Source organism: Pseudorasbora parva, chromosome 20 (genome assembly GCF_024679245.1).
Source record: "Pseudorasbora parva isolate DD20220531a chromosome 20, ASM2467924v1, whole genome shotgun sequence".
Taxonomy (NCBI): Eukaryota; Metazoa; Chordata; class Actinopteri; order Cypriniformes; family Gobionidae; genus Pseudorasbora; species Pseudorasbora parva.
Genome location: NC_090191.1, coordinates 28,604,376 through 28,628,961, shown reverse-complemented (window position 1 = coordinate 28,628,961; position 24,586 = coordinate 28,604,376). Strand labels below are relative to the sequence as shown.

At 39.4% G+C, this 24,586-nt stretch overlaps 1 protein-coding gene across 1 annotated transcript in view; it reads left to right on the top strand.

Moving 5' to 3' along the window:
- The window catches only part of apaf1 (apoptotic peptidase activating factor 1), a 32,523-nt gene extending 9,938 nt beyond the window's left edge, over positions 1–22,585 (top strand). The window contains exons 19-28 of the mRNA XM_067427340.1: positions 964–1,089; positions 1,190–1,309; positions 1,409–1,534; positions 2,478–2,594; positions 3,700–3,822; positions 4,567–4,695; positions 5,230–5,355; positions 6,310–6,435; positions 7,466–7,612; positions 22,418–22,585. Coding sequence (XP_067283441.1) covers positions 964–1,089; positions 1,190–1,309; positions 1,409–1,534; positions 2,478–2,594; positions 3,700–3,822; positions 4,567–4,695; positions 5,230–5,355; positions 6,310–6,435; positions 7,466–7,612; positions 22,418–22,573 — 1,296 coding nt within the window. The 3' untranslated portion in view covers positions 22,574–22,585. The remainder of the gene's footprint in view (positions 1–963; positions 1,090–1,189; positions 1,310–1,408; positions 1,535–2,477; positions 2,595–3,699; positions 3,823–4,566; positions 4,696–5,229; positions 5,356–6,309; positions 6,436–7,465; positions 7,613–22,417) is intronic.
- The last annotated feature ends 2,001 nt before the right edge of the window (positions 22,586–24,586 follow it).

Sequence of the window (24,586 nt, the reverse complement as noted above, 5' to 3'; positions counted from 1 at the left end):
TCTTAAAATGAATAATTGAAATCATCCCCTCTGCTGTTGCTCCTAAATATACTGTCCATGGGAAGCAATTAAAACAGTTTTATAAATAGTTTTATCTTTATAGTACTGTTCAAAATTTTGGGGTTACCAAGTTTGCTTTTATTTAATCAAAAATAAGGTAAAAACCGCAATATTGTTAAATTGCTATTTAAAATATCTTGCTATATAAACATCCCCGGCTCCTCTCGTCAGTCATGATTTGGCATTCTAATGTCCCCCTGAATCAGACTAAATTCCTGAATTTTGTACATTTTTAATATTGACATTATTGATACCTGCAATACATTGTTGGTTTGGTTCTGTTTCATCTAGTGGGGTTTATTACTGATCTCCCTGCTCTCACCCATGCTAGGCTGCATGGATACGCAGGGAGTTCTTTCCCAGAACAGAACCATGCCGCCAATCCAAACTATATGCTAATAGTCAATCATCTTTACTATAGTGGTCCTGACAGAAATTAATCTTTAGCAGACAATTCTTCAGTGTCGCATGATATTTCAGAAATCATTCTAATGCTGATTTGGTAACATTTCTCAGACTTTATTTTTTTTTTAAATTCTTATGAATAGTAAGTGTTAAAATGTAAAAAATTGTATCTTGTCAAATGTCTTTACTGACACGTTCATCATTTAATGCTGAATAAATGTTACTCTAACCCCAAACTTTTGAAGTGTAACGAGCAGTTCAAGTTCACAGGGCAATCAGTTAACAGGTTACATGCTTGTGCGCTGCTCTCGTCCAATCAACGTTATTAGCCGCATGCATATGCAAATAAACATTTACAAAGTTCAATAAGAAATGTCCCAACTGGACTAATCCATTAAATAAGGATGAACAATGTGTAAAGCATGAAATAAATTAATCTTTAATTATTGATTAAGGAAGCCTGGTGAGCATGATGTAAACCCCACTGTTGTTTTTCAGCTGTGGAACTTTGAGACCAGTAAAAAGAAAGCCGAATGCAACGGTCACTTGAGCTGGGTTCACTGTGTCCAGTTTTCACCCGACGGCTCGCTGCTGCTGTCCTCTTCTGATGATCAGACCATCAGAGTAAGCTAGCTTTGGTCCCGCTCTTCTTGTTGCGTGACAGTTTTGCAGTTATTCTTTGAACAGTATCGACCTGTTATCACAAGTGTTAACGCTTGTCTAGCTGTGGGAGACTGACCGGGTGCGCACCTCTTCTGCTGTGGCTCTGAAGAGGGACACTGATGTTCTCTTCTCCCAGAGTGACGTTACAATAGTGGCACCTGACAGCAGAAACCGAATACAGGTATGGTCCACCAGAGATGAGCATCATCTATATTTGTATATTCGTCTTTTTTTTGTTTTGGATTGCATTGACATGTAATGCTGCATTGTGAACATTCAGGTACGGACTGGATCCACAGGTGCTGTTCTGTACGAGAGTGAAGAGTTGTCGTCCAGGATTCGCTGTACTTGCATCAGCAAAAATGCTGCTTTTGTGTCTCTGGGAACTGGGGATGGAACCGTACAGGTACTACAGCTCACCCGCTGTCTCATCTTAATATCATTCTCGCTTTGAATGGGAGTCTCTGGGCATGCAAAGCACTCTGGGTAAAAATAGCCTTCAGGATGCTTGTGGGTGTTTTGACTCCCCTCCGGCAGTGAGATTTACCGTGGCTGTCAACTGCACTCAGCCCTCTAATCTCTCTGCCTTCTTTTCCCAAACTTTCCCTTCTCTCTCTCCTGAATGTCGTCATGCTGGAGGCAAGCGTTGTCCTCCTGTTCTGTACAGTGTGCTGTAGTGTAATGATTGTGACTGATATGTTTGGGACAGTGGGGAAGCCTAGAGGTAACAGCTGACTGATGGAATGAAAGGCTGTTCCCCATCCTCACATTTATTACACCCCAAACAACCATTTATTTAGATCCTTCCTCTCCATGTCTGCCTCATTGTTAGTGTTTAACCTAGAGAAAGACACGGATACATTTAGACAAGCAGTTAATGTAAAATGATCAACTGAAATGTTCCAGGTTCAGTACAAATTAAATTATTTTGACAGCTTCTGTGATGTATCACAGGATATTACAAAAATGTGTCAAAGTTTTTTTTGTGTGCATTTAAACTGAGGTTATTTTCTGGTTGATAGTAGTTGCCTTTTGAACTGTCTTTAGAAAAATGTGTCTAACATTAAAGTTTGAATTGCAGTAGTTTCTAAATGCAAAGCTTCACTTCTGCAGTAATACTGGCACCATTATGAAACACCAGAGGGTGCCAGACGGCTACCGAGCAGAACATTGCAAGCATGCTCAACTGCTTGCAAGTAAAGCAATTGTAGAGTTGTGGATGCAGTTAGTCTGTAATGGTGTATTTCTTGCAGGTCCCCCCTCCCCCAAGGAAAGTCTGGCATCAATGAAATCACAGGAAAATTGAGTTGTACTAGAGAGATGAGGACTGTTTGTGTATGTGTGCACAGACAGGAAGAGTGAAAGTTAGACAGTTTCTGAAGAGCGTTGGATGGAGAGCCTTGCAGCTGCTGAACTTGCAGTGTGATTTTGTGCTGGCACTAGGGCTAGAGACAGGTACAGTGCAGGTATGGGGAGTGGAAGTGTATGTGTGAATGGATAATTTCACAATCCTGAATTGTTTAAGGGATGGTTCACCCAAAAATTAAAATTCTGTCGTCTTGCAGGTTTGGAACAACTTGAGGGTGTCAAATTTCTTTCTTCTGCTGAACACAAAATATATTTGGCAGAATATGGGAAAACAAACATTTGAGGACTTCCATAGTGTTTTTCTTTTCTGTACTATGAAAGTCAATGGGGTCCAGTTTGCTTAGCCATAATCAAAATATCCTTTGTTCAACAGGAGAGAGATTTTCATGCAAGTTTAGAACTAGAGGGTGAGTAAATGACAGAATTTTCATTTGAGGGTTAACATTTCCGTTTCTACCAAAAATGTTTTAAACATTGACTGTTTATGTTAATTTAAAACCGTTTAAAAACTGACATTGTTTGAGCACCAAATCAGGATATTAGAATAATTTCTGAAGGATCATGTGACCTTGTTTGTGTGTTCTGTACACTTATCCATTACTTAGCTTTTTTTTGCAGAATTTGATCCTAGAGTGACACCCACTTAAGACCAGAACACCAGCCTGCAAGCACACATACCTCCTTATTTTACTTTCCAAAAACACAGCACATGCTTCTGTAGTGCCGGGCAGCTTTAAGTTGACATTTTAGATGCAGCAGAAAGGGCCAATAGTCATTCTGGTGTTCCTGAATGCCTGACAGAGCGGCTAACTGACTCTCCTTCAAGTGTGCTCTTAAACTGCTTCAATCACATTTACATGGAGGAATCTAGATGCATACACTGGCAAAGTGTGAAGTTTACCATTTGTCTCTAGTGGCTTCTCTTAAAGGGTCTATGCAGGGTACAACTAAATGTAGCCTTAAAGCTATGGAGAGAAATCAAATCAGAGAATTAAATAAAATAAAAATCGTTGCCATCCCAACGTCACACTTTTCTCCCTGTCCCCTTTAACTCTCATCTAATAAAGTTTTTTTTCTTCTCAAAACATACTTTTTTCTGAATTTTGCTATCAAAGTTTAATTTTTTTTTTTTTTGTAGTTACATGCATTTGCAACTTGATTTATTCTGCACTGCTAATTTCACTTGTTTTATATTCTCTAAAGGTGTTGGAGGTTTCATCTGGAAAAACGGTGAAGCTCTCAGGTCACACTAGGACTGTTCACCACTGTCAGTTCACTGAAGACGGTGAAACTCTCATCACGTCCTCAGAAGATGCTACTGTCCGGGTAATTCACTTGCAGCTGTTTCTCATAGTTAAAACGGGAGGAAAATCTGTTAAGAACTAAACGTATGCCACATCATAGACCCTGTCCCAAATGGCTCACTTGCGGTCTTGTGGACTTAAAATGGCCGGCGCATGTCCCTTTTGTCATTTTTGGTTTCAGAAGGATGTTCGCGAGTGCCCCGATTGTGACACTTTTGCTGAGCCCGCGCTGAAGCTAGCGTCACAGTAGACTTCTGCCCGACAGTCAAAGTGCCATTATGTCACGAAAGTGTGGACCCTGAGGAAGGCCGTGAGGGCCTAGGGTTACATTTGGGACAGGACCATAGTCAAATGCAAAGAAATCTTTTTTTTTTTTTTTCTTGTGCACAGCGTCAACATATTCAAAAACTTGCTTGCATGCAATATTTGTTTTTCTTTGTATGCAGTCTTTTTGTTTCTTTTCCCTTTCATCTTATGCAAAGTTTAAGTGTGGACAGATTATATTTGTCTTTGTTAGGATTTTGCTGGGGTTTTCTTCATTTTTTTTTTGTTGGTACAACCATTTTCTGGTTTTGAGGGCAGTTGAATGCAATTTTTGTAATTGGCGGATGGCGACTACTATTTAGACCTTTAGGACATCTGTAGTAGAATGAAAGTGTTTAACCCTAAATCAATACTTCAGTTCTAGACTCTTTGCAAACCTGTTTCAAAAGATTACATCTCAATTATTAACTTCTGAGAGCATTAACACTTTGCCTGTCTGCAGGTGTGGAAGTGGAGGACAGGTGAGTGTCTGGTGCTGGAGGGTCATAAGGAGCCAGTCAGGAAGTTCCACCTTTTAAACGCGTCTTCCTCTCCTCATCTTTTCTCATGGTCATTTGATGGCACGGTTAAGGTAATAGCATTAATTACAACCATTGTTGTCAAGCCTAAATTGTGGACTGAAAGCAGTCAACCCTGATAATTGTGATGCATGCAGTTAAATGCTTGTGAACAGTTTTAAGATCTCTGTGGCAGTAGGCACTTCAGTTGGTTCACCCCCAGTTGTAGTCAGGGCTTCTGTGGAAAAGAGACATTTTACGTGTTCCGCAACTTCCTACCAATTTTCACAAATAGTTATTTTTAATGTTACAAAGGCAAAGTAAATGAGCTTTTCTGTATACTTTTTTATAATTGTGTAATGTTCTAGCAATAAATGCTATATGAATCAAATTCAATAGACCATTAAATCAACTTTGTTTTTTTTATCAATGTTATCAATTCAACAGGTTTGAATACTACAGTTTCTTGAATAATTTTTTTATTTTTTATTAACAATTAAAACAAGCTATAATTCCTTTGATCAAATCATGCGTCACTGAAGTGCATCACATTTATGGGAAGTGTCTTTTGCCTTTTTCAGGTGAAGTAGCCTGTTTCTTTGTTGCAGGTCTGGGATTTGAACAAAGGGCAGATGCTGCAAGACCTTGCGTGTCATAAGGGTGCTGTCCTGTCATGTGATGTGTCTTATGACGGATGGCTCTTTGCCACAACCTCGGCTGATAGGACTGCTAAGGTCAGCGAAAGGAGGCACAAATTCATATATCAGATCAATGTCGTGGGACAGGATATTCTTTACATTAAAGTGTCTCAGTCAGAGCCCAGGAACTACAGAAACCTGTTTCTGTTACACTGCTAGTTTGTTTACTTGAGTCTAAAAGCTCTAAAAGTCTGGTACGGTGTAAGGTCTGTACTAGGTGATCAGGAGTAGTTTTAATGAGCCCAGGGTGCTTGCTGTAACGATACCATTTGTGGCCAAATACTGGCTAATTAACTCTGCGTGAGTGCGGAACACAGGCATGATGCACGCGTAGCATCCTCTGTTTGTGGAATCAGAGGTCCAGCCTGCTCGCCTGAGTGTGAGATCCAAGTTCTCCGTCTGTGTGACACCTCCTCTACCAGAAGAGCTTTCTAATGTCACGCCATGTTCACGTCTGTCTGCCAGACCTTCTCAACCACCAGAGAGAGGATGGCAATGTGAATTTAGTGCTTGGTCATTCATGCCAAAAAGACCTGCCTCAATGACTAACTGCTGCTTGAAATATTTGTTTTTCCATCTCTAATTTTATTCAGTTTAGCCAAAAATTTAATGGATGATATTTGCTCAGCCTTGTGGCATACCATTTGTCTGGCTATCACCAGACCAAGCTAATTTTAAAATTGAACATTGGTCTGGGGAGTCTGCTCTGTACTTTCTACTGCACAAGGCGTGATAGTGTAACTGAAGCAGTAGAAATGAATGTACAGGTTTTCCAGACTGAGTTGCAGGGCGAAATCAAATCACTGGCAGATCAGGCTGGGTTTACCAAGTCTAGCATTCCATCCCATTTATTGGCCTTTTCTCGAAGAGAGATCTCGGAGGTTGAATAGTGTGTAAACATGTGAAGATATCTAGTTTTGCTCCTGTTCAGGTCATGCAGTAAAATGGCTTATAACTGCTGAGAATTTTACTTCTTTTTTCCCCCCTAAGGTATGGAGCAGTGCCTCGTGGGAGATGACGTTTTTGCTGGAGGGACACAAGGACTGCGTCCGTAGCTGCAGATTTTCATGGGACAACAAGCGACTTGCAACGGGCGACGACAATGGAGAAATAAGGGTGACTAAAGATCTAATTGTGGCTTTTAGTATGTTTTTGTTTTTAGAGTTCCGATTAGACTAACTTTTTCATTTTAAGTATGAATTTCTGAAACGAAAGGAATGCTTTCTGAATTTTTATTCTCAATTGACTGGTTTGGTAGTAATGCTACACTTAGATCTTTGAAAATGTCTTAAAATTAAAGATACGGAATCTGATCTTTAAACTACCATGTCAATGGGAGTCTGCGTTCCTGAGAGCGGTGCTCCCTTGTCACTTCCATGATCTTAAGAGTAAAATGGTTTTTGTAGAGACTCAATTGTTCTCAATACATGCTTGGTGTCAAGGTATAATAACTAGTGCAAACCTAGTTGCGGAATCGCATGGTTGTAAAAAAACAAAATCATGCTAAAGGTTGTCAATTATGGTCAATTTTGAAACTCAACATAGCCATAAATGCCAGCATGTTCAGAGCAAATAGAAGCGTTTGAATTAATACAGATATTAAGATAAGCATATGGACAAATACATTTTGATGGCACAATTCTCAAAACTCAGCATCCCCTGCTTGTCACTTCTGCCAAACTGTCTGTCTCGCTCTGTCTTCTCTTCCTGGGAGACGGGTCCCAGTGCTCGGCGTAAAGGAAAGTTCTACCTCATCAATTAAAGATGCACGCAGAGAGGGAGGGGAAAATGGGGAAAGCGAGAGAACCACAAACGGAGAGCGAGAAATGCTGTGATGTTATAATTCATGGCCTGTGGTGCTGTTTTTCAAAGCTCACGTCTCTATTATTTAACAGTTTACTGCCACTGAGAAACACAAAGCGCAAAACGCGCACTTCAGTGTAATGTCTGTAAATCCGGCTTTAGACTGGATGTATTTGCATTTGGCATGTTTTAGTTTCTCAAGCGGTTTCTGATCAAACTCCTACAAGAAACAGTACTGCGTTATAAATAAACACATTGTGGCTCTACTTTATGTTGTGCTGTATTATATGCATTTTGATTCATTTCTTTTGTGTAACAATGTTGTATGGTTTTGTCTTTTAAGCTGTGGAGCATGCTGGATGGAGCCCTCCTGAAAATCTGTTCCCGGGACACTAAGGACTCCATGGACTCTTTCCACGGTGGATGGGTAACCGACCTGCACTTTTCCCCTGATGACAGAGTACTCGTCTCTACTGGTGGATACATTAAGGTACGTACGCATTATATAGAATAAATTGTTTACAAGCAAACAATTGTAGGTTCTTTAGGCCTCCTGAAAGGTTCTTTTAAGCTTTATTCAGTCTGCTTGGGTAGTTTTTTTAGTTGAAAAGAACTGGTTGTTCACTTGGTTATGCTGTCTTTGATTCACTAAACAGTGTAGCCCTATTCTTAAAATAAATGCCTCAGAGTTTGAGGTAAACATTTTAATTGGTCTGAAACTGCCATGTTGAATGTAATTGATATCAGCCTTAATTTAGACATTATTATTATTATTATTATAATCATCATCAAAAGTAATACCCGACTTCCCTGCATTAAGGCATCACAAAACTCCACAAGCTGCAAAGTCTCGTGATGTCACTTCATCTGTATTATAAGGCAGACATTTGTCCAATCGCTCATGTCACAGAGGCACATTATCATGTCAGGAACTGAGCGAGACCAACTTCCATCAACAATGTCACCCATTATCCATCACATCGTGACTTCTTTATTAATATACTCAGAGCTGTCTGTACATTGTGTGAGTGTCACAGGCGTAATGACGCTTCATCACACATCAATCTGTCAGTTTATCAGACGCGTCTGCATTGGGCTGCCCCTACGCTCCTGACCCTCTGCGTGAGCGACGGGTCCGTCGGAAACCCGATAATAAGCTGATTGATCACCGGCTGTCCTCTCGCTGTCTGTAATATCAAACTATAAATGAATCATTGCATGCGTTGGTTCCACATCCCCGGCCAAACCTCTTCATCAGACTGAAGTAAATCTGTTACGACCACACAAAGGAAGGAGGTGTGCGTGATGTGACTCGTCACGCTGCGCGTCCTCCTGGAGATGCACTTGTTCCAATTTTTAGTGTACGTCGCCTGCAGGATCTGGTAATGTATATCGGAGCAGATGTTGTGTGAACTGCTGTGTGATTAGCCTACTTGCGTTCTGTAAAGGATCCTTGTGCGCATTTCCTTTCCATACATTATAATTTGCTAATTTTGCCATAGATCTGAAAAGCAGTTGCCGTGTTGAGTTGTGGCACTTGCGCAGTGGTGCAGGTTCCAAATTAGGAAGTTGTCATTCCCACCATCTTCATTGTCACCAGTTTGTGTCAATTTAAAACGTGACCCAAAGCCCTTAATTTCAAAGAAAGATGTTTGCTCTGTTAAACACCCGGTTTAGTCTGTCATTCAGGCAGCAGGAGGAGTCTCGTTCATATCGTCAGCTCTGGCAGCTCTCTGCATTCACTTTGAGGTGATCTGCCTGTCAGTCTCATCTACGTCTTTTGATGCGTGCCTTCTGTAGTTTGTCAGTGACGTTTCTATTTGTATCGGCCTGTATCTTGACACATTTGCAGTTCAGTCCATCGGAGTACAAAAACATCTGACATTGGCCTGCTGCCATCCAAAACGCATAGAGGTTTAAGCATACAGTAACAGTTGTTCACAAGTGAGTGAGGTGTTAACATATTAATAGCATTGGTGCATGCTCCCAGATTAAATCTTTAGCTCATTGCAGTATTTTTAGGCAGCAGTGAAAAACATTTATGACTCTGGAATTAGATTAAGTGGGTTTTTCTGATGTCACACTGGTTGAAACTAGGGCTGTCACAATATCAGATTTTTTTTTTTTTACCGCAACTTCACGTACAAAAGGCATATAAAAACGACACGCTGTTGATTGGCACTTCTGTGTCCGCCATGATTGTCAATGATAACTGCCAAACGGTAAATAAAAATAAATAAACTTGACCTCATATTGTTATAATGTAAGCAACTTTAACAAGATTTTGCTTTAGGAAGAAAGAAAAAAAAGGAATGCTTGGAGACTTTTACTTAATTTGGTAGAAATTCTAAATATTTAGAGCATAGTGGCTAAAAGTACCCCCAGATTGGTTATAAATTCCAGAAGATTGGATCTCAAACTACGATTTGAAACTTATCTTGAGTCTGAAGTATATAAAGGTGCCAGATTATGCAGTGTTTAAAACAAATAAAATTAAAATTAAAATCGATCCTTTGACCTAGCAATTTTAAGGTACAAATCAGTGAGTAATCCAGTGAATATGGCATTACAATCAAGATGAGAGCAGATAAAAGCATGAATTAAGTAATTCGGTTTTTTAAACATCATTAAGTGATAAAGGATGAAACGTGACAATATTTCTCAGATGATAAAAGCTATTTTTTTTGTCACTGGCTTAATGAGCCTCAAACTCAGCTAACGGTCCAAAATGACACCATATTCTTTAGTTCCACCTCAGATTGTAGGGCTAAGGTACCCAATCCAGATTGTATCCAGACCTGCAATAGAATTTCAGTATTTTTCGTTTAGTTTCAAAAAGTGTTCATCCTCTTTACAAGGCTGGACAGTCAGACAACCGCTCTAATATAACTGTGTCTCTGAACTCAACTGAAATCTAGAACTATAATTTGTATGCCCATTATATACAGTTCATGTCTTATTTCTTAATTATGATACCCAAAGGGAGCATGTATAATGAAAATAAGACAGACCCAAGGATTGATCCTTGTGGAGCACCATGCAATATTTTGTGTCTTTGGTTCAAAACGTATATTACAGAAAGGAACATTTTAGCTGATATAGGTGACACTATAATCAATTTAAAACCCTACCCGAGAGACATACAAGCTTTTCCAGTCCGTTTAAAAGAATACAATTATCTTCCGTGTCGAATGCAGCACTAAGATCCAAGACGATTAAATCTGAATCCTTACCTACATCTGGATTTAATCTTGGATGATTTCAGTATCGTTTCAGTAAGACCTTGTCTGAAACCTTGTTCAGACCGACCTCCTCAGCCGTTTGTCTTTTTATGAGGACAATAAGGAAAGACAGTCTCCAGTCCAACCCACTTATCCACAGAGGACAAATCAGCAGGGCATCTGTCTTTTTATACTTTTCCCTTGTGTGCGGTTTTCCTTTCAGCCTTGTTTTTCGATCTCATGCATCAGAATGGCTGTAGTCGGCATCAACTTATATCTTATCTGCGTGTTGTTGTTTTTTATAGTTTTTTTAATTATAAATCTAGCTGACAGGTTGCCAGGTCATTCTTTATGCATTCCACATGTTTCATGCATGTAGGAGTCTGGATGACTCCTTTTGTCCTTCGCTCAGACGTAAATGTTTTGTGTGTTTGAGTGATTTATAAAGGCCTCTTTTCATTTAGCTGTAGCTCATAAGAAACATGTTTATTATAGCTGCGGGGGTGTGTGTGACAAAGTGTTTCTTTGCACGAGACGGAAGTATTTCCTGGAGGATAGGACAAACGGATGAGGAGGTCAACCAGGATATTACACCTTTACCGAGGAAGAGGCTCCAGTGCATTAAATCACACAGCCCAATTCCCTTTCTCCCGCACGCAGGCACACGCACGTGTATATAGTGTTTGTTCTCTAGAGGATTTGGTTGCTGTTCGGAGACTCCTAGTAATTCACACATTAGCTCCAGGGCATCCAGACCTTCACCTCTACCAGACAGAACTCTTATATCACCAGAGTTTATTGCTCCGAGTCCCACAACAGCTTTCACCTGTTAATAAGAGACTCTTTGTTTCCTTTGTTTCTACTGTCAAACAACGGTGAGAAAAGCTATTTGTTTTGTAGCGGTAGCAACACTTGGGGCCGTCGGGTGTGGATGTGTAACCAAGCCGGGGAGATTGACTTGTCCTCGTCCCGCTGTCAGGACTGTTGTTTCTACAAGGCGTTCACACCCACCCTTGACAGTCATTAGATGGTGACTGAAAGAAGAAACCGAGGGAGAATAAGGAATGGATTTGGTAGTGACGCAAAGAGTCGCTGGGTGTTCAATTTGGAATTTAGAGTCGGTTTATTAACTTAAATATATTTAAATAGTTAAAATTAGAACCTGCTGTTACTAATTTGAAATCCCCAGTCAACCAAGTTAAGTCTGTTTTGGTGAATGGGATGCAACTTTTGAAAAGAGTCCTGTAAAGGTAGGATTAAATTGATTGATCTGTTTGGCATCTTCAAATCCCCCCCCTTTTTTTATTCTCATTGCAAAGTGCAAATGATAGTTAGTAAGTTAGACATGGAAGGGAATAGTTATATTTTATATAATAGTTGGGCAGTTCAGTTTTGCATCTATTGTGTAAGTGATTCATAAATCAATATTCCAAGCCCTTTGAAACTAGATAGGCTTGTGTGAGGAATGGACTGAAATTGGATTTTAAGTGGCCGGCTTGACTTTTTTTGGGTGAGCGGATTTCATTTTTGGATGAACCGTCCCTTTAACTCTCTCTATTAACATGTCATCACCCACCCATGTCCTAGAGTATTTGAGTGGTGTCTGGCATGTGGTTTTGTCCAGAGGGGAGACTTTGAAAGAAATCATTTTTTTGTCAGACATTGGCCTTTGAGAAGACAACCTTGAGAGCAAATGTACCTTTATTAAAATTTGCTCACAGCACCTCATAAACCAGTCAAAACATGAGCAAAAATGCTTTTTCAAGTAGCAATTTGTCTGTCATCCTTTTACATGGACAGAATTTGAAATTTCACAAGGTATGTTTTTCATCGGTCATAATGACTCAGTCTGGTTGAAAGCGATCTGAACGTTTGGCTTCAGGCAGGTGGACACGCTGCTGCAGTGACTCAACGATTTGGCCTTGGCTCCTGGCGTACGACCTGTCGAAGCGTGTATGCTATAGATGGGGTGACCAGACGTCCTGTTTATCAGCTCTATTTTTAGTGTCCCAACTTGTGGAAAATTGTCCCATACTTTCCTAAATTTTTGCTAGGTGATCCTAAAAACGAGTTGTACTCTTATTTCACGAGTGTGGCTACCTTTTGATTTGGCTAATCTCATCATAGTATATTGTGGAGAACAAAATGACTGTCCAATCACGATTCTTTATCGATTTTTAAACATGCACTTACTGAAGGTGTGATAGGGAGTGTGGAGAAAAATCATCTCCTTTTTGAAGATTCTCATTAATGCGCATGCGTACATCCTTCTGTCTGATTATGCGTTTGTCCATCTCGCCATAAAAAATGGGTCTCCCTATGCTAGCTCCCTAGCGTACACTGTTGTTGTCATGCATTTTTGTGTGGATGCCAGTAAGGATTTCTCTGCAAAAAATAAAATGTAGAGTTAGTGCCCCCCACTCCTCTCAGAGTAGGAAAAGTAGGAACGAAAAGGGATCGTGCCTGCATCAATATTTTAGCTTTGAGGTCTTAAATGAATAATTTAGCTTTGAAGTCTGAGGTGGGCCCTCTTGTGTTTTCCCCCTTGCTCCTGATGTGCAAGTATAGTAGAGGTACTGTATATGGTGCTATTCTTATGCAAGTACATGCCGGAGAACAAATATATTTGTCTGATATTTGTTTTCATCATGCTTTGATTTGTTGAAGTGTAAAGTGAAATATATATGCTGTGGTGATTTGCAGACATAAGATTCCAAGGTGGTTGTAGGTACAAAAATGATTAATGGCATCACCCTGTAAGCTTTAATTTTGTAGTTTAACACTCGAGTTGTTTGCAATTGAGAATACAAGCAGAAGTGCAGTACAGAAATTAGTCATTCACGGTCCAATCTTTTCCCTGGGTCCATCACGTTTTGTGGAGACGTTTCACTTTATGGTAAGATAAATTGTGCTATCAAGACCGTCTGCAGTGGCCAAACAAAGCTGCATCAAAAACCCAGTCTTGTAGGTGGTCTGTAACCCAGAACTCTCAAGGAACGAGAGTGAGCTAGTAACGGAGACACTGGCCACTTCCACTATACCCTCGGGCGCGTCACTCAACTACACGGCACCTCCAAGGTCAGAGGATGGTGGCCCTGATCTTCAGACCTCAACCATCTCTGTCAGCTCGTGTTTGTGTGTGTGTGGAAATGTCATTTCTCAGGAGGAGATTTGCAGTTCATGACTTATTTCAATCATAAAAGGGTCCTTTTTAAAGGTCTTTTTCTTCATGCAACACACGTTCCTTGAACCAATCACTAGTTATATGGTGGCAGACCGACGGGATGTTTTTCTGATCGAGAGTCCTATCCTGTCCCATCCCCTCTGCTGCAGCTCTTTAAAAAAAATTATTGAATCTGGCCAGTGTGCTTTTGCTACACGTACATGATTATGCTACACATTAGAGCTGCAACTAACGATTATTTTTTCTGTCGACTAATCTAATGATTATTTTTTCGATTAGTCGACTAATCTAACGGTTTATTTTTTTACCCATTTGAAATTTGTAAAAATTCTGTGGCACCCCCTTACATAAGTTACGCTAGAGGTGTAACAGTACAGACTGCTCACAGTTCGCTTTGTATCACAGTTTTAGGTTCACGTTTCAGTACAGTTCGGTATTTGCTATGTTCAGGGGAAAAAGGACTACTGTCAAATGAAAATAAAGAAAATAAGAACAGATAACTTAAATAGAAGCAGCACAAATAAATACTATTGAGCAAAGATGAGAATTAAATAAACAATGCTTTTCAGGTAGGTCTAACATTAGTTTTTAGGTAGAGAAATGGAATTAAGTAATCAAAAGTAAAATAACCACACATTTAACTGTTTAAAATTAAAATAATAATAATCCTTATTAAACTTACAAAAGCTATTCAGTCAGGAGCAGTGAGTGATGTCTTAATCTTTTGTTTGACATTAAACAGACAGCAGTGAAGGCTACTGCCCCTTTAAGACCCACGGATAGTCGTCGTATTTTCTGTATAAAGTTCACTTAAGGCGAGTAGGCTATGACATTTTGACATACTTTTTGTGAGTTTGTCCGTTTAAGCACAGGATTTGAAAGATAACTCAATATTTGCGTGCTTTGGGACGAGTGCACAAAGACAGATCTTCTCATTCGCGTCTTCTGGCTACACGGGGGTGATCACTGTGAAAATGACTGCTCATATTCGGACGTACAGCAGCACTCGCATGTGTTTTTATAAAGTTTACAAAGAGAGACCGTTTTGCCCACGTTTTTCTTTTATTATCGCTGTTGTTGTAGTGCATACCTGAGGAATCAGCACGTCTATCCATCGACAGAAACATGCATACAGCATTATTTTCAAGTTACAACCCGTATTAAAGATTGCGATGTGATGCGAGATGAACCGAAGTGTAAGTGCGTCCCCGCAACTTTTGCTCGGGATCCCGTCTGGGAAACACTGGTCTGTATTGATTGACACCGCGCTGGTTTGTTTAGAATTATATGAGCGCCGTGACCGCGCGCTGCCGCGTGATGAAGGCGTGTCGCAACTCTGTTATTCAACTGCTCTGGTTTTAAAAGCTATGTCATACTAAATGCGCCAAAATGCAATAAAACTTGTTTTACGGTCGAATGCAACGCGTGTGTGAGAGTGAGTAAGAGACGCGCAAAAGAGCGGAGAGAGAACTTAAGGAAATGCAGCTAAACGAATATGCGTGCGTCTTTTAAATAGCGTAAAAATGAATGAATGACGAATGTGGCGGCCGTTATTGATTATGTGGCAGTCCGCCACAAATTAGTCTATGTGTGGGAAACACTGTTTGGCCTCTGTTTAAAGTATTCCCATACTTTTGATATTCGCGGTCTAGGTTTTTGTGATAGAACCAGGAGCAGAAGCCAACATTACGCGAGATGAACGTCTGACACGACGCGTCGACGCATTTCACGAACGTCGACGTATTTACGTAGTCGACGTCATCGATGACGTCGACGCGTCGTTGCAGCACTACTACACATCAACCTGAGGACACTGTGGCCTTTGTTACGAAGCTTTTTTTTTCTCATCTGACTTCTAAGGTGCACAATCATGCATTTGGGGATGAGTAGATGGAGTGGAACAAGGTCAGGACTGTTGACTGTACTACACATTGTGTGAGAAATAAAACTGCTCTCAGAACGAAAGGTGGCCAAAGAGTCTGAAAGAGTAATAAGAGTATGAGACTTGGCCTTGGCCAGGTGAATAATTGAAGCAGGTTCCCCTCCCCCCTTTACAGTTGTGTACTAGCACTTCTACAGATTCAGGGTTATGCGCTCTTCCCAGACTAACTGTGCGTTCACACCGTCGGCGGCGAGAGCGGCAAGGTGCCTGGAAGTCATTCATTTTCAATGGGAGCCGGGCGGTTAGCCCCGGCAAAAGCGGCACGTCTTGGACGATTTGGGCGTCGAGGAGAGTTAAAATCGGCTCAACTTTATGGTAATGAGCTATGATGCGGTTCGGCGGCAACCAATTGGAATGTAGAAGTGCTCCGCTTGAGAGAAATCCAGAGAACGCAGGCCTATAAACTTTGGTTCCGACCACATTAGTTCCCAAGCAAAATGTAAGAGAAGAGAAGATCATTGCTGTGCGGGTTTCCCTATCATTTGACGAGACCATTCATATTGATGTGTAATTTGTTAAGAGGTCGCGTTACACTATTTTATAGGCGCTAGAACGCTCGTTTTTCAGCGGGTATGCAATTCATTCTTACTTTCACATATAAACGATTTCATGAGGTTAATTTATAGCCTACTTGTGGTCAGTCTATCAATCAACATGCTTGTTTGATTTGCAGCCTCTTTAAATACAGTTTAAAAAAAGAAAAAACATTCGATCTACGTCAGAGCAGTAGCACGTCCACAAAGCTTTCTACAGCGTTGTGTACGGTGGCCCAATAGTGCAACCATACTAAATTAAACCACAACACAACGGAAATGCTCCCGACCATGAGAGGGCTCCGAGTGCAATAAAGTTAGTTTCCCTTGCCATTGCTCTATAGATTGGCTAGTCTTACAAATATGTAAACACTACGATCAGTTTTAAGTGTGTAACCATTGTATATCGACATGAAATATCAATTCAAAGTCACCATAGCTGCATATTTATACTCGAAAACGCTTTTACACGCTGCCATGGTGCTTGATGCCCAAGGGAATGTTTGCCAATTCCACCATGCAGTTGAAACATATCTATAAATGTTAAAAGTAATTTTAATTCAAAAACAGACATGTTAAAACCCCACAGCTTTGTTGTACTCTAAAAAACTGACTCAATGCATAACATTGGAATTTGAACATTTAAACAAAAACAAAAAAAAGTAATTTTAATTATTAAAATTATACGTTTCAACCACTTGGTGGAATTGGCAGACGTTCCCTTCGGCATCAAGCGCTGTGATCGCGAGTAAAAACTTTGAGTATAAATATGCAGCTATAATGCATGTAGGTGATTTGAGTTGATATTTCATGTCGATATACAATGGTTACACACTCAAACCTGATCGTAGTGTTTATATCTTTGTAAGACTAGGCCAATCTATAGAGTTATGGCAAGGAAAACTAACTTTATTGCACTCCGAGAGCCCCCTCGTGGTCGGGAGCATTTCCGTTGTGTTGTGGTCATTTCGCTGTGTTGTGGTTTAATTTAGTACGGCTGCACTACTGGGCCACCGTAGTCATGAACTGCATTATTTCCTGGGGTGCACTTATGTTAGAATGCTTTTTACTTTCAAAATTGTAATTTTTAAATAAAATTAATTTGTTTTCCAACCCTGATTTTAGCCCTCTGAACTCACAGCAGACATGCGCCTTAAACAGAGCGTTCAAACAAGTGTCGACTTCAGCTGTTTTTTTTGTGTGTTTTTTTTGGGGGGGGCTAATGTCTTTCCATTTTAAATGGCTAAGTAAAAACATGCTAAAAGAGGGAGTAATGCTATTACAGCTCTTACTTTTCACGATTAGTTAACCATGTTGCATTACATTTAGATTTATGGAATTAAATAAACTGCATTAAATATGAGATTTGCACTTCTGAATAAACAAAAGAAATGTTGAAAAGAATATGAAACTAAACCACCAGTAGGCAGGGGCGTAGCTAGCAATTTTGGTCCCTATGAAAGAATATTAGATTGAGCCCCCTATGGTATCAAACATACATGACAACTTTTAGTGATTCAAAATTGTTGTCAGACATTTAATTGTATATACACTACTCAAACAAAAGTTTGAGAACAGTATGATTTTTAAAGATGTTCTTAAAGAAGTCTCTTCTGCTCACCAATGCTGCATTTATTTTTTTATTTACAAAAAAAAGCTGTAATATTGTGAAATTATTCAAATGTAAAATCTCTCTCTCTCTCTCTCTCTCTCTCTCTCTATATATATATATATGTATGTGTGTAATTTATTCCTGTGATCAAAGCTGAATTCATCATCATTTCTTCAGTGTTACATGATCCTTCACTAATCACTCTCATATAATTCACTGCTCAAGAAGCAGTAATGATTATTTTATCAATGTTGAAAGCAGTTGTGTAAAAAAAATAGAGGTATATACAGCAATCGTTAAGTTAAATTTACTACTTTTTAATACCTTTTTTACTACCTTCAGAATATTTTTTAAAACCATCACAACACTGAATTGCAAGTGTTAATCAGCGACCTTTCTGTCATTTACACAGATTTTGACATAAATAACACAAAAAAGAATAGATTTAGAATCGACAGCAGGAGGAAATCTGTTATAAGTTATCATTCAGACACAGTAAAATAGATCTCAACATTCACAAAGGATGTTAAGGAGAAGCATTACTGCATACACATTTGATTTCAATTAATAATTGGTAATTCAACAATTAAATTATTTAGTGTTTTTTTTTTCCTACAACAAAACCTGAGCCAAATATTACATTTCTATAACTGTGATAAGTTGTTGAATTGAACAAAATACTAAAAACTAGTGCTGTCAATCGATTCAAAACTTTAACTAGATTAATCACACATTTTTTCTGCGATTAATCGCAATAAAAAAGAAATGTTTTTGTACGTTTTTAATATAATAATTTCACAGTTAATCAAATTAATGTAGAAACAACATAAAGACAGTATATTTTAAATACTTGTTTAAATGGCATCTTTTTATGAATGAAGGCCAGTAGCCTATTACTGATATTAAAGCCCCACTTGGCTACTTTTGCTCTCGGCGTCCCCCTACAGTTTGGAAAAAATAATGTCCTCAACTACTGTCGTAAGATCTGTCATCCTACAACAAGGGGATGCCATCGCGCGTGCATCTAGTGATGAGCGGGTCGGCTCATAACCCGTGGACCCCGTATGTCTATTTAATGGTCGCGGGTGCGCGGCGGGTTGTAAAAATATATACAGTGGTGCGGTGCGGGCAAAATAACTTCATAAAAGTGGCGCCGCGGGTCGGTGCAGCGCTAACAGTTCCCCTGAACACTGCAAGAGGAGTTCAGAGTTCTTCTGGCGTCGCGTGTGAAATGTCTTCATCCCAGGTAACGTTACAGTCAGTGGCATGTTTCAGCATGTCATATGAATATAATTTCATGGGTTTTATTTTTTTCAAACGCCAAATAATCACGATGCTCACGTTTACAAGCCAGCGTCATTATAGTAGTCTATTGGTTACAGTTTAACAGAATCTATATGATACTTCAGTTCAATGTTTGAGTGGTAGCTCACCGTAACAAGCAGGATAGCATCGGTCGGGCACGCCTCCTTCAGCTCACGCCGACGAGCAAACGCTGGTCATATGTTGATCCTCGTCCTGCCTTTAATCCCATCACTTTCTCGTTTCCTCTTATTGCTTTCCTCCAACAAAACCTTTTCTTTCTTATTTGTCTCTGCTGCTTCGGACATGACTATATTATCCGACGAACAAAGTTGGGCTCGCACGTCCGAATTTAAGGAAGTGTGGGTGTTGGTGGAAGTGACGTATATGCCGTAAAGCAGTCGCATTTTGTAGTTCTTTTTGTTCTCGGGTTACTACCCGAAACCCGAAGTTTAAAAGTACGATTAAAAACGATACAGACCCCATCAGGCTATGGCAGACGTGTCATTCAACCTATTGTAAGTCGATTTATCATCACAAGAGTCTTAAAAAATATATTATGAAGGTTGAAAAGTTACCTAGTGCTGCTTTAATACAGCTACTGATTTTTTATTTTATTTTTTACATTTATTATTAGGCTTCAAACATATAACAGTTTTTAATTTAAGTAAACAATGCTAAGATAAACCCATAATAAATGTCATGTTTACTCCTGCCCTTCCTGTCTTAACAGTAAGGAAATATACATAATTTTTATAAAGTTATCAAAGTTATATGCAGTCTGTACTGCATAAACTATAAATTAAATAGTTAATCCTTATTAAAGCTACAAAATTTATTTAGTCAAGCGCAGCTAGTCATTTTCTCTGTTCCCTTTGTTTTTTAACTTTACTGACAGGAAGCTTTATTGGCTGCTGTACCTTTAAGAGCAGACAGACACGCGGATCTCACTGTTTATATACTGTCTATGGATCGCGTCTCTCACAACTCTTTTTGTTCATTTTAGAGTTTATATAAATCATTTAAGATTGCTCTTATGAGGATGGTCGTTGAAGATATGCCTTGAAGCAAGTCTAAAAAAAAACGTGAGCCAGCCACTTCTGATGAGCGCGCAGTGTTCTGAGATGATGCCGAACGACCACTGAATATGACGTCAGCATCAAACATACGTTGAGACGGACACGAAAGATCTTTGATTATGTGCCCAGATATGCTAAAGCCCATATTTAAGCGAACTAACGCGAACGCAGATAGAATTTAAATCAGAATAGGACACCTGATAGTCTGAAAAAATAATACCTAATTTGGAAAAAAAAATAATACCTCTGAGACCAAATTTAACACTTTTAATGGCCTTAAATTTGACAATTTGGATTTCTCTTTTTAATACTTTTTAAAACCCCGCGGACACCCTGTTATTTGATGAATAGCTTTTTTTTATTCTTTTTGAGAAAGAACTTTTTCAAGTGACAGTATAGACATTTATAATGTTGCAAAAGCTTTATATTTCAGATAAATGCTGTTATTTTGAACTTTCTATTCATTAAATTATCCTGAGAAAACAGTTTTTAACACTTATAATAATCATAAATGTTTGATAATCAAATCCTCATATTAGAATGATTTCTGAAGGATTATGGACTCTTAAGACTGGAGTAATGAGGATAAATGCACCTTTGATCACAGGAATAAAATATATTTTTAAATGTATTCAAATAGAAGAAAAATTACATTGTAAATTACACAATAATACTGTTTTTGCTGTATTTTGGATCAAATAAATGTAGCCTTGGTGAGCAGAAGATACTTCTTACAAAAGCATTTTAAAAATCTTACCATTCTCAAACTTTGGACCAGTAGGTAAATAGCACAATAACTGCTTCTCATCTCCATCCCCTTCTTCTTCCTTCCTGACATGCATATTCCCCTTCTCAAAGCTGAGCTTTGATTGATACAGTCTTTGCAAACTGATCGTTTCTGTCGCTCACTTAACTTCTATCGTAACACAGATGTTTGGTTAGCTAACTTATCACATCTTGGACTTTGTGACTGTTAACTGAAGCGTTGCGCTGGAATTCGCGCTCAGCAGCTGTGACCATAAAGTCCGCGGAACGTTGTTTTTTTTTTGTTATTATTGGACGTTAAATGCATTATATGAGTCACATTTGCAAAAAACAAAATTACATTCTTTTTATTTTCAGTGGTGAAAAACTATTGAATAGACTGTCGCCGTAGCCTCGGTTTTGATGACCCGACTTATAGTTCTTTGTCGAACGCGAAGACTTCTCTAATTTGACACATCATGAATCCTGCAGTCACTTTACATTTCCCTTTACTTAGATTGCACCAAAATAGTGATGACTTTATACTGTATTAATTAAATAAAATACGTTGTCTCGTGTTTTAGGCATATGGTTGTGTTCTTTCTTTTATTAAAAAAAAAAAAAAAAAAAGAGAAATTTCGCAATATATTGCCTCTCTTACAATATCGCAATACATTACAATATATCGTATCGTAACCCCTGTATCGTGATGCGTATTGTATCGCCAGATTCTTGGCAATACAAAGCCTATTAAAAAGGAAGACAGATTATTGTTCGTCCTGTCTAAATCACACTTGACTGCATTTACAAACAATCTGGATTTGAAACGATCCAGCATTTTACCTGCTGTGTGTAGTGTATAGTGAGTGTGTGTAGTGAGTAACAAAACAATATTTTGAAAGTAGTTTTGTTGGCTGAGTAAGAATCCACCCATTGAGGATTGGAAATGTCTTCCAAACATCAGGTTTGGAGTAACGAACGCTTCTAGAAGCATCCCGCGTAGCAAGCCGTGATCTCTCAGCTAATAATTCAATGGAGTCCGGTACCATCTGTGTCGGCACAAACGCATGACTGTCTTTGGCCCACCCTTTTGTCTGAACCTTCACTGTTATTGCGTTTAGGCTCTGAGACTGTAGAGGCAGAGCGCAGACTATTTTTGGGGGGTGGGAAAAAAAGTGTGACTCAAGCGGCGCGCTATTGCTGCACGTGACTGCCACATCCCTTGCTGGCTGCTTTATTTTTGGAGGTTTGGTACACCGGACAGAACTCTCCGAGCGGTGAGATTTGAACACACAAAGCTGTAAGTTGTGTAGAATGAGCCTGTTAAATGCAAACAAGAGCCATTAATTCACAAGAGCCGAGTGATTAACGAGTCTGCCGCGGGTGCTGTGTTTGCGCATCTGCACGCAGAGAGCGTAAAAACAAGCACTGCGGTCGGAGGCATCTGTTGTCATCGTCGCTGCCGGTTTGGCCTGTAGCTGCACGGTGGCCTCGTTTTGTTAGCGTGCCGAAGTGACAACGGTGCCGCCTAAGCAGTTATCCGCCAGTATTCGCAGTTGTTTGAAAATTTCAAACAACCCAACACCCACAGTGTTATGCTGTTGGTAAAAAGCTGTGACTTATGACATAGTTTGACCCCAGTGAATTTTACTCATCGTATTGGTTTTTGTTGTTGCAGTGGTGGAGCGTGGAGACTGGAGAGTCCCTGCAGACGTTCTACACGATGGGAGCCAGTCTGAAGAAGATTCACGTGTCGCCTGATTTCACCACCTTTTTGACTGTGGACAGCATTGGAATCTTGTACGTTTTAAAGAAAGTGGATGGAGAACTGTAGATTTTTTTTTTTTTTTAAAAACACTACAAAGTAGTTGTTTTTTTTTAAAGCAGATTAAATTTGAGGGTTGGGCGGGGCTTGTGATAAAATGAAGTTGCAATAATTCTTTTTTTTTTTTTTAAATATGCCTCACTGATGTTTCATAATGTTGTTGAGGAATCTGTTGTTTACTGTGACAATCTGTCTTTGATACGAAGGTGCTTTTGAGCATGTATGCGTTTCACTGTGGGATTTCCTCTGAGGCCATGCATTGGAACTGATGCCTTAATGTCTAAAAGATGTGAAAAGTAGCACATTGTTGGTTCTGTTCATAAGTGCTTTTTGTTAGTTTGGATGGCTTTGGGTTTGATTTGCAAAAGCAGTGTACTTTAAAAGCCATTTTAAAAGATGTCAAACTATGACTACAAACTTATTTAATGTATGTGGAGAGGCTCGTGTGTGAGATGTGGCACAGTATGGAAAGTCTTTTTGAGAAATTATGAGGAATCACAGGTTTTTCAGCATTGTGTGGAGGGCTAACGTGATGGTTTATGGTGCTTCTAAGTAAAAATGTATAATGATCCAAAAGTGCTGTAACACTGTCAGCTTACCAAAGGGTGAATGTGTAATTAATTGTCTTTTTTGTTTGTCTTTATTGTGAATATAAATCGAATGAACACTGAAGCAAGTAGTCTGTGTGTTATTGATGATATGGTTGATGTGACATTGCATTTTTGTGTTTTATCCTTTTTTTTCCCCCTCCAGGGCACAAAAGTACATGGTGAAGTTGTGGATCGTCTTGTATTAAAAAAGGTTGCGTTATCGAATGTGCAGTTTTGAGAGTGCGAGGAAAGAGGACGCTGTAACGCGTGGCGGTGCTGACACAGCAGTGGTCACGCTCCGTCTGTTTGTGACACTTCCTGTTGGCAGCTGGCTGATGAGAACAGACAGCACACTGTCATGTCCAAATGTCATTGTAAGGCAGAGCTGCAGCAACAGATCGCAGAAGTTGTTTATGCGAGAAACGTTTGTAGGATGTAGACGCGGCGGCTTGGTCCAGGGTTACGCGTGGAGGGCTTTAGTTTGAGCGGGAGCAGGAATTGGAGACGGTGTTGCGAGGAGGCGAAGCCAGGCAAGTAAAGGTGGTGCGATTGTGTGTTGCTGGTCAAGAATGGGCAGTGTAGCGAAAGTTGCTTAAACGCCTTATGCTATGGGCAAATATTGGAAGAAATTATCAATTGAGCTTTTGTGCATGTTCTTGATGCTGATGCACAAAGGTGATGTCAAAGAGGCCTAAGAGCAATCAGTTTGAAATGGTACAAAAGCTGTGCAAATTGAAAAAGCGATCCAATATTTGGTGTACATAATAGCATAATGTTGTATTTTTGGAGTTTAAAAACCTATGCATTTTTGACCAGGAACACAGCACAAGGGGTAAGTGGTACAGCGCTTGTAAGGTTCAGGGATGCAAACACATGTATGGTCAAAAAAGAGAGGTAACTGAATTCAGAACGTATTATTTTCTTCTGTGTAATATAAATGCAGAAGTTATTGGGTTATTATAAAACCACTTTGAGGTTTTAATCTTTCAAATGATACCATATATGTCTAGTTTTGTGGTGCTCGAGTTATAGATTTTTTTTAAAGATTATGATAATGCATCATAACCCGATCCGCGTGTGGGTCTAATGGGGTGCAGAGCTGAAGTGGTTAAAGGGTTAGTCAGGGCTCTACGCTAACTTTTTTCTTGAGGAGCACTTGTGCTCTTAAAAAATTTTTTTAGGAGCACAGCCAAAAATTTAGGAGCACTTTCTATTCCATCAAACGCATTCCAATTATAACTTTCCCATTACAGGACGATATGTGTCCCTTTAAATTAATGTCCAGGGGCATTTTTACCATTATAAGGGCAATGTTTTCTAATCTTAATAAATGTATGCATCATCTGTCAATTTCTTCAATTAAAATAGATAAGTTGTTTTTAAAATGTTAATTTAAACAATAAATTCAGTTCGAACAATTGGACACAATCAG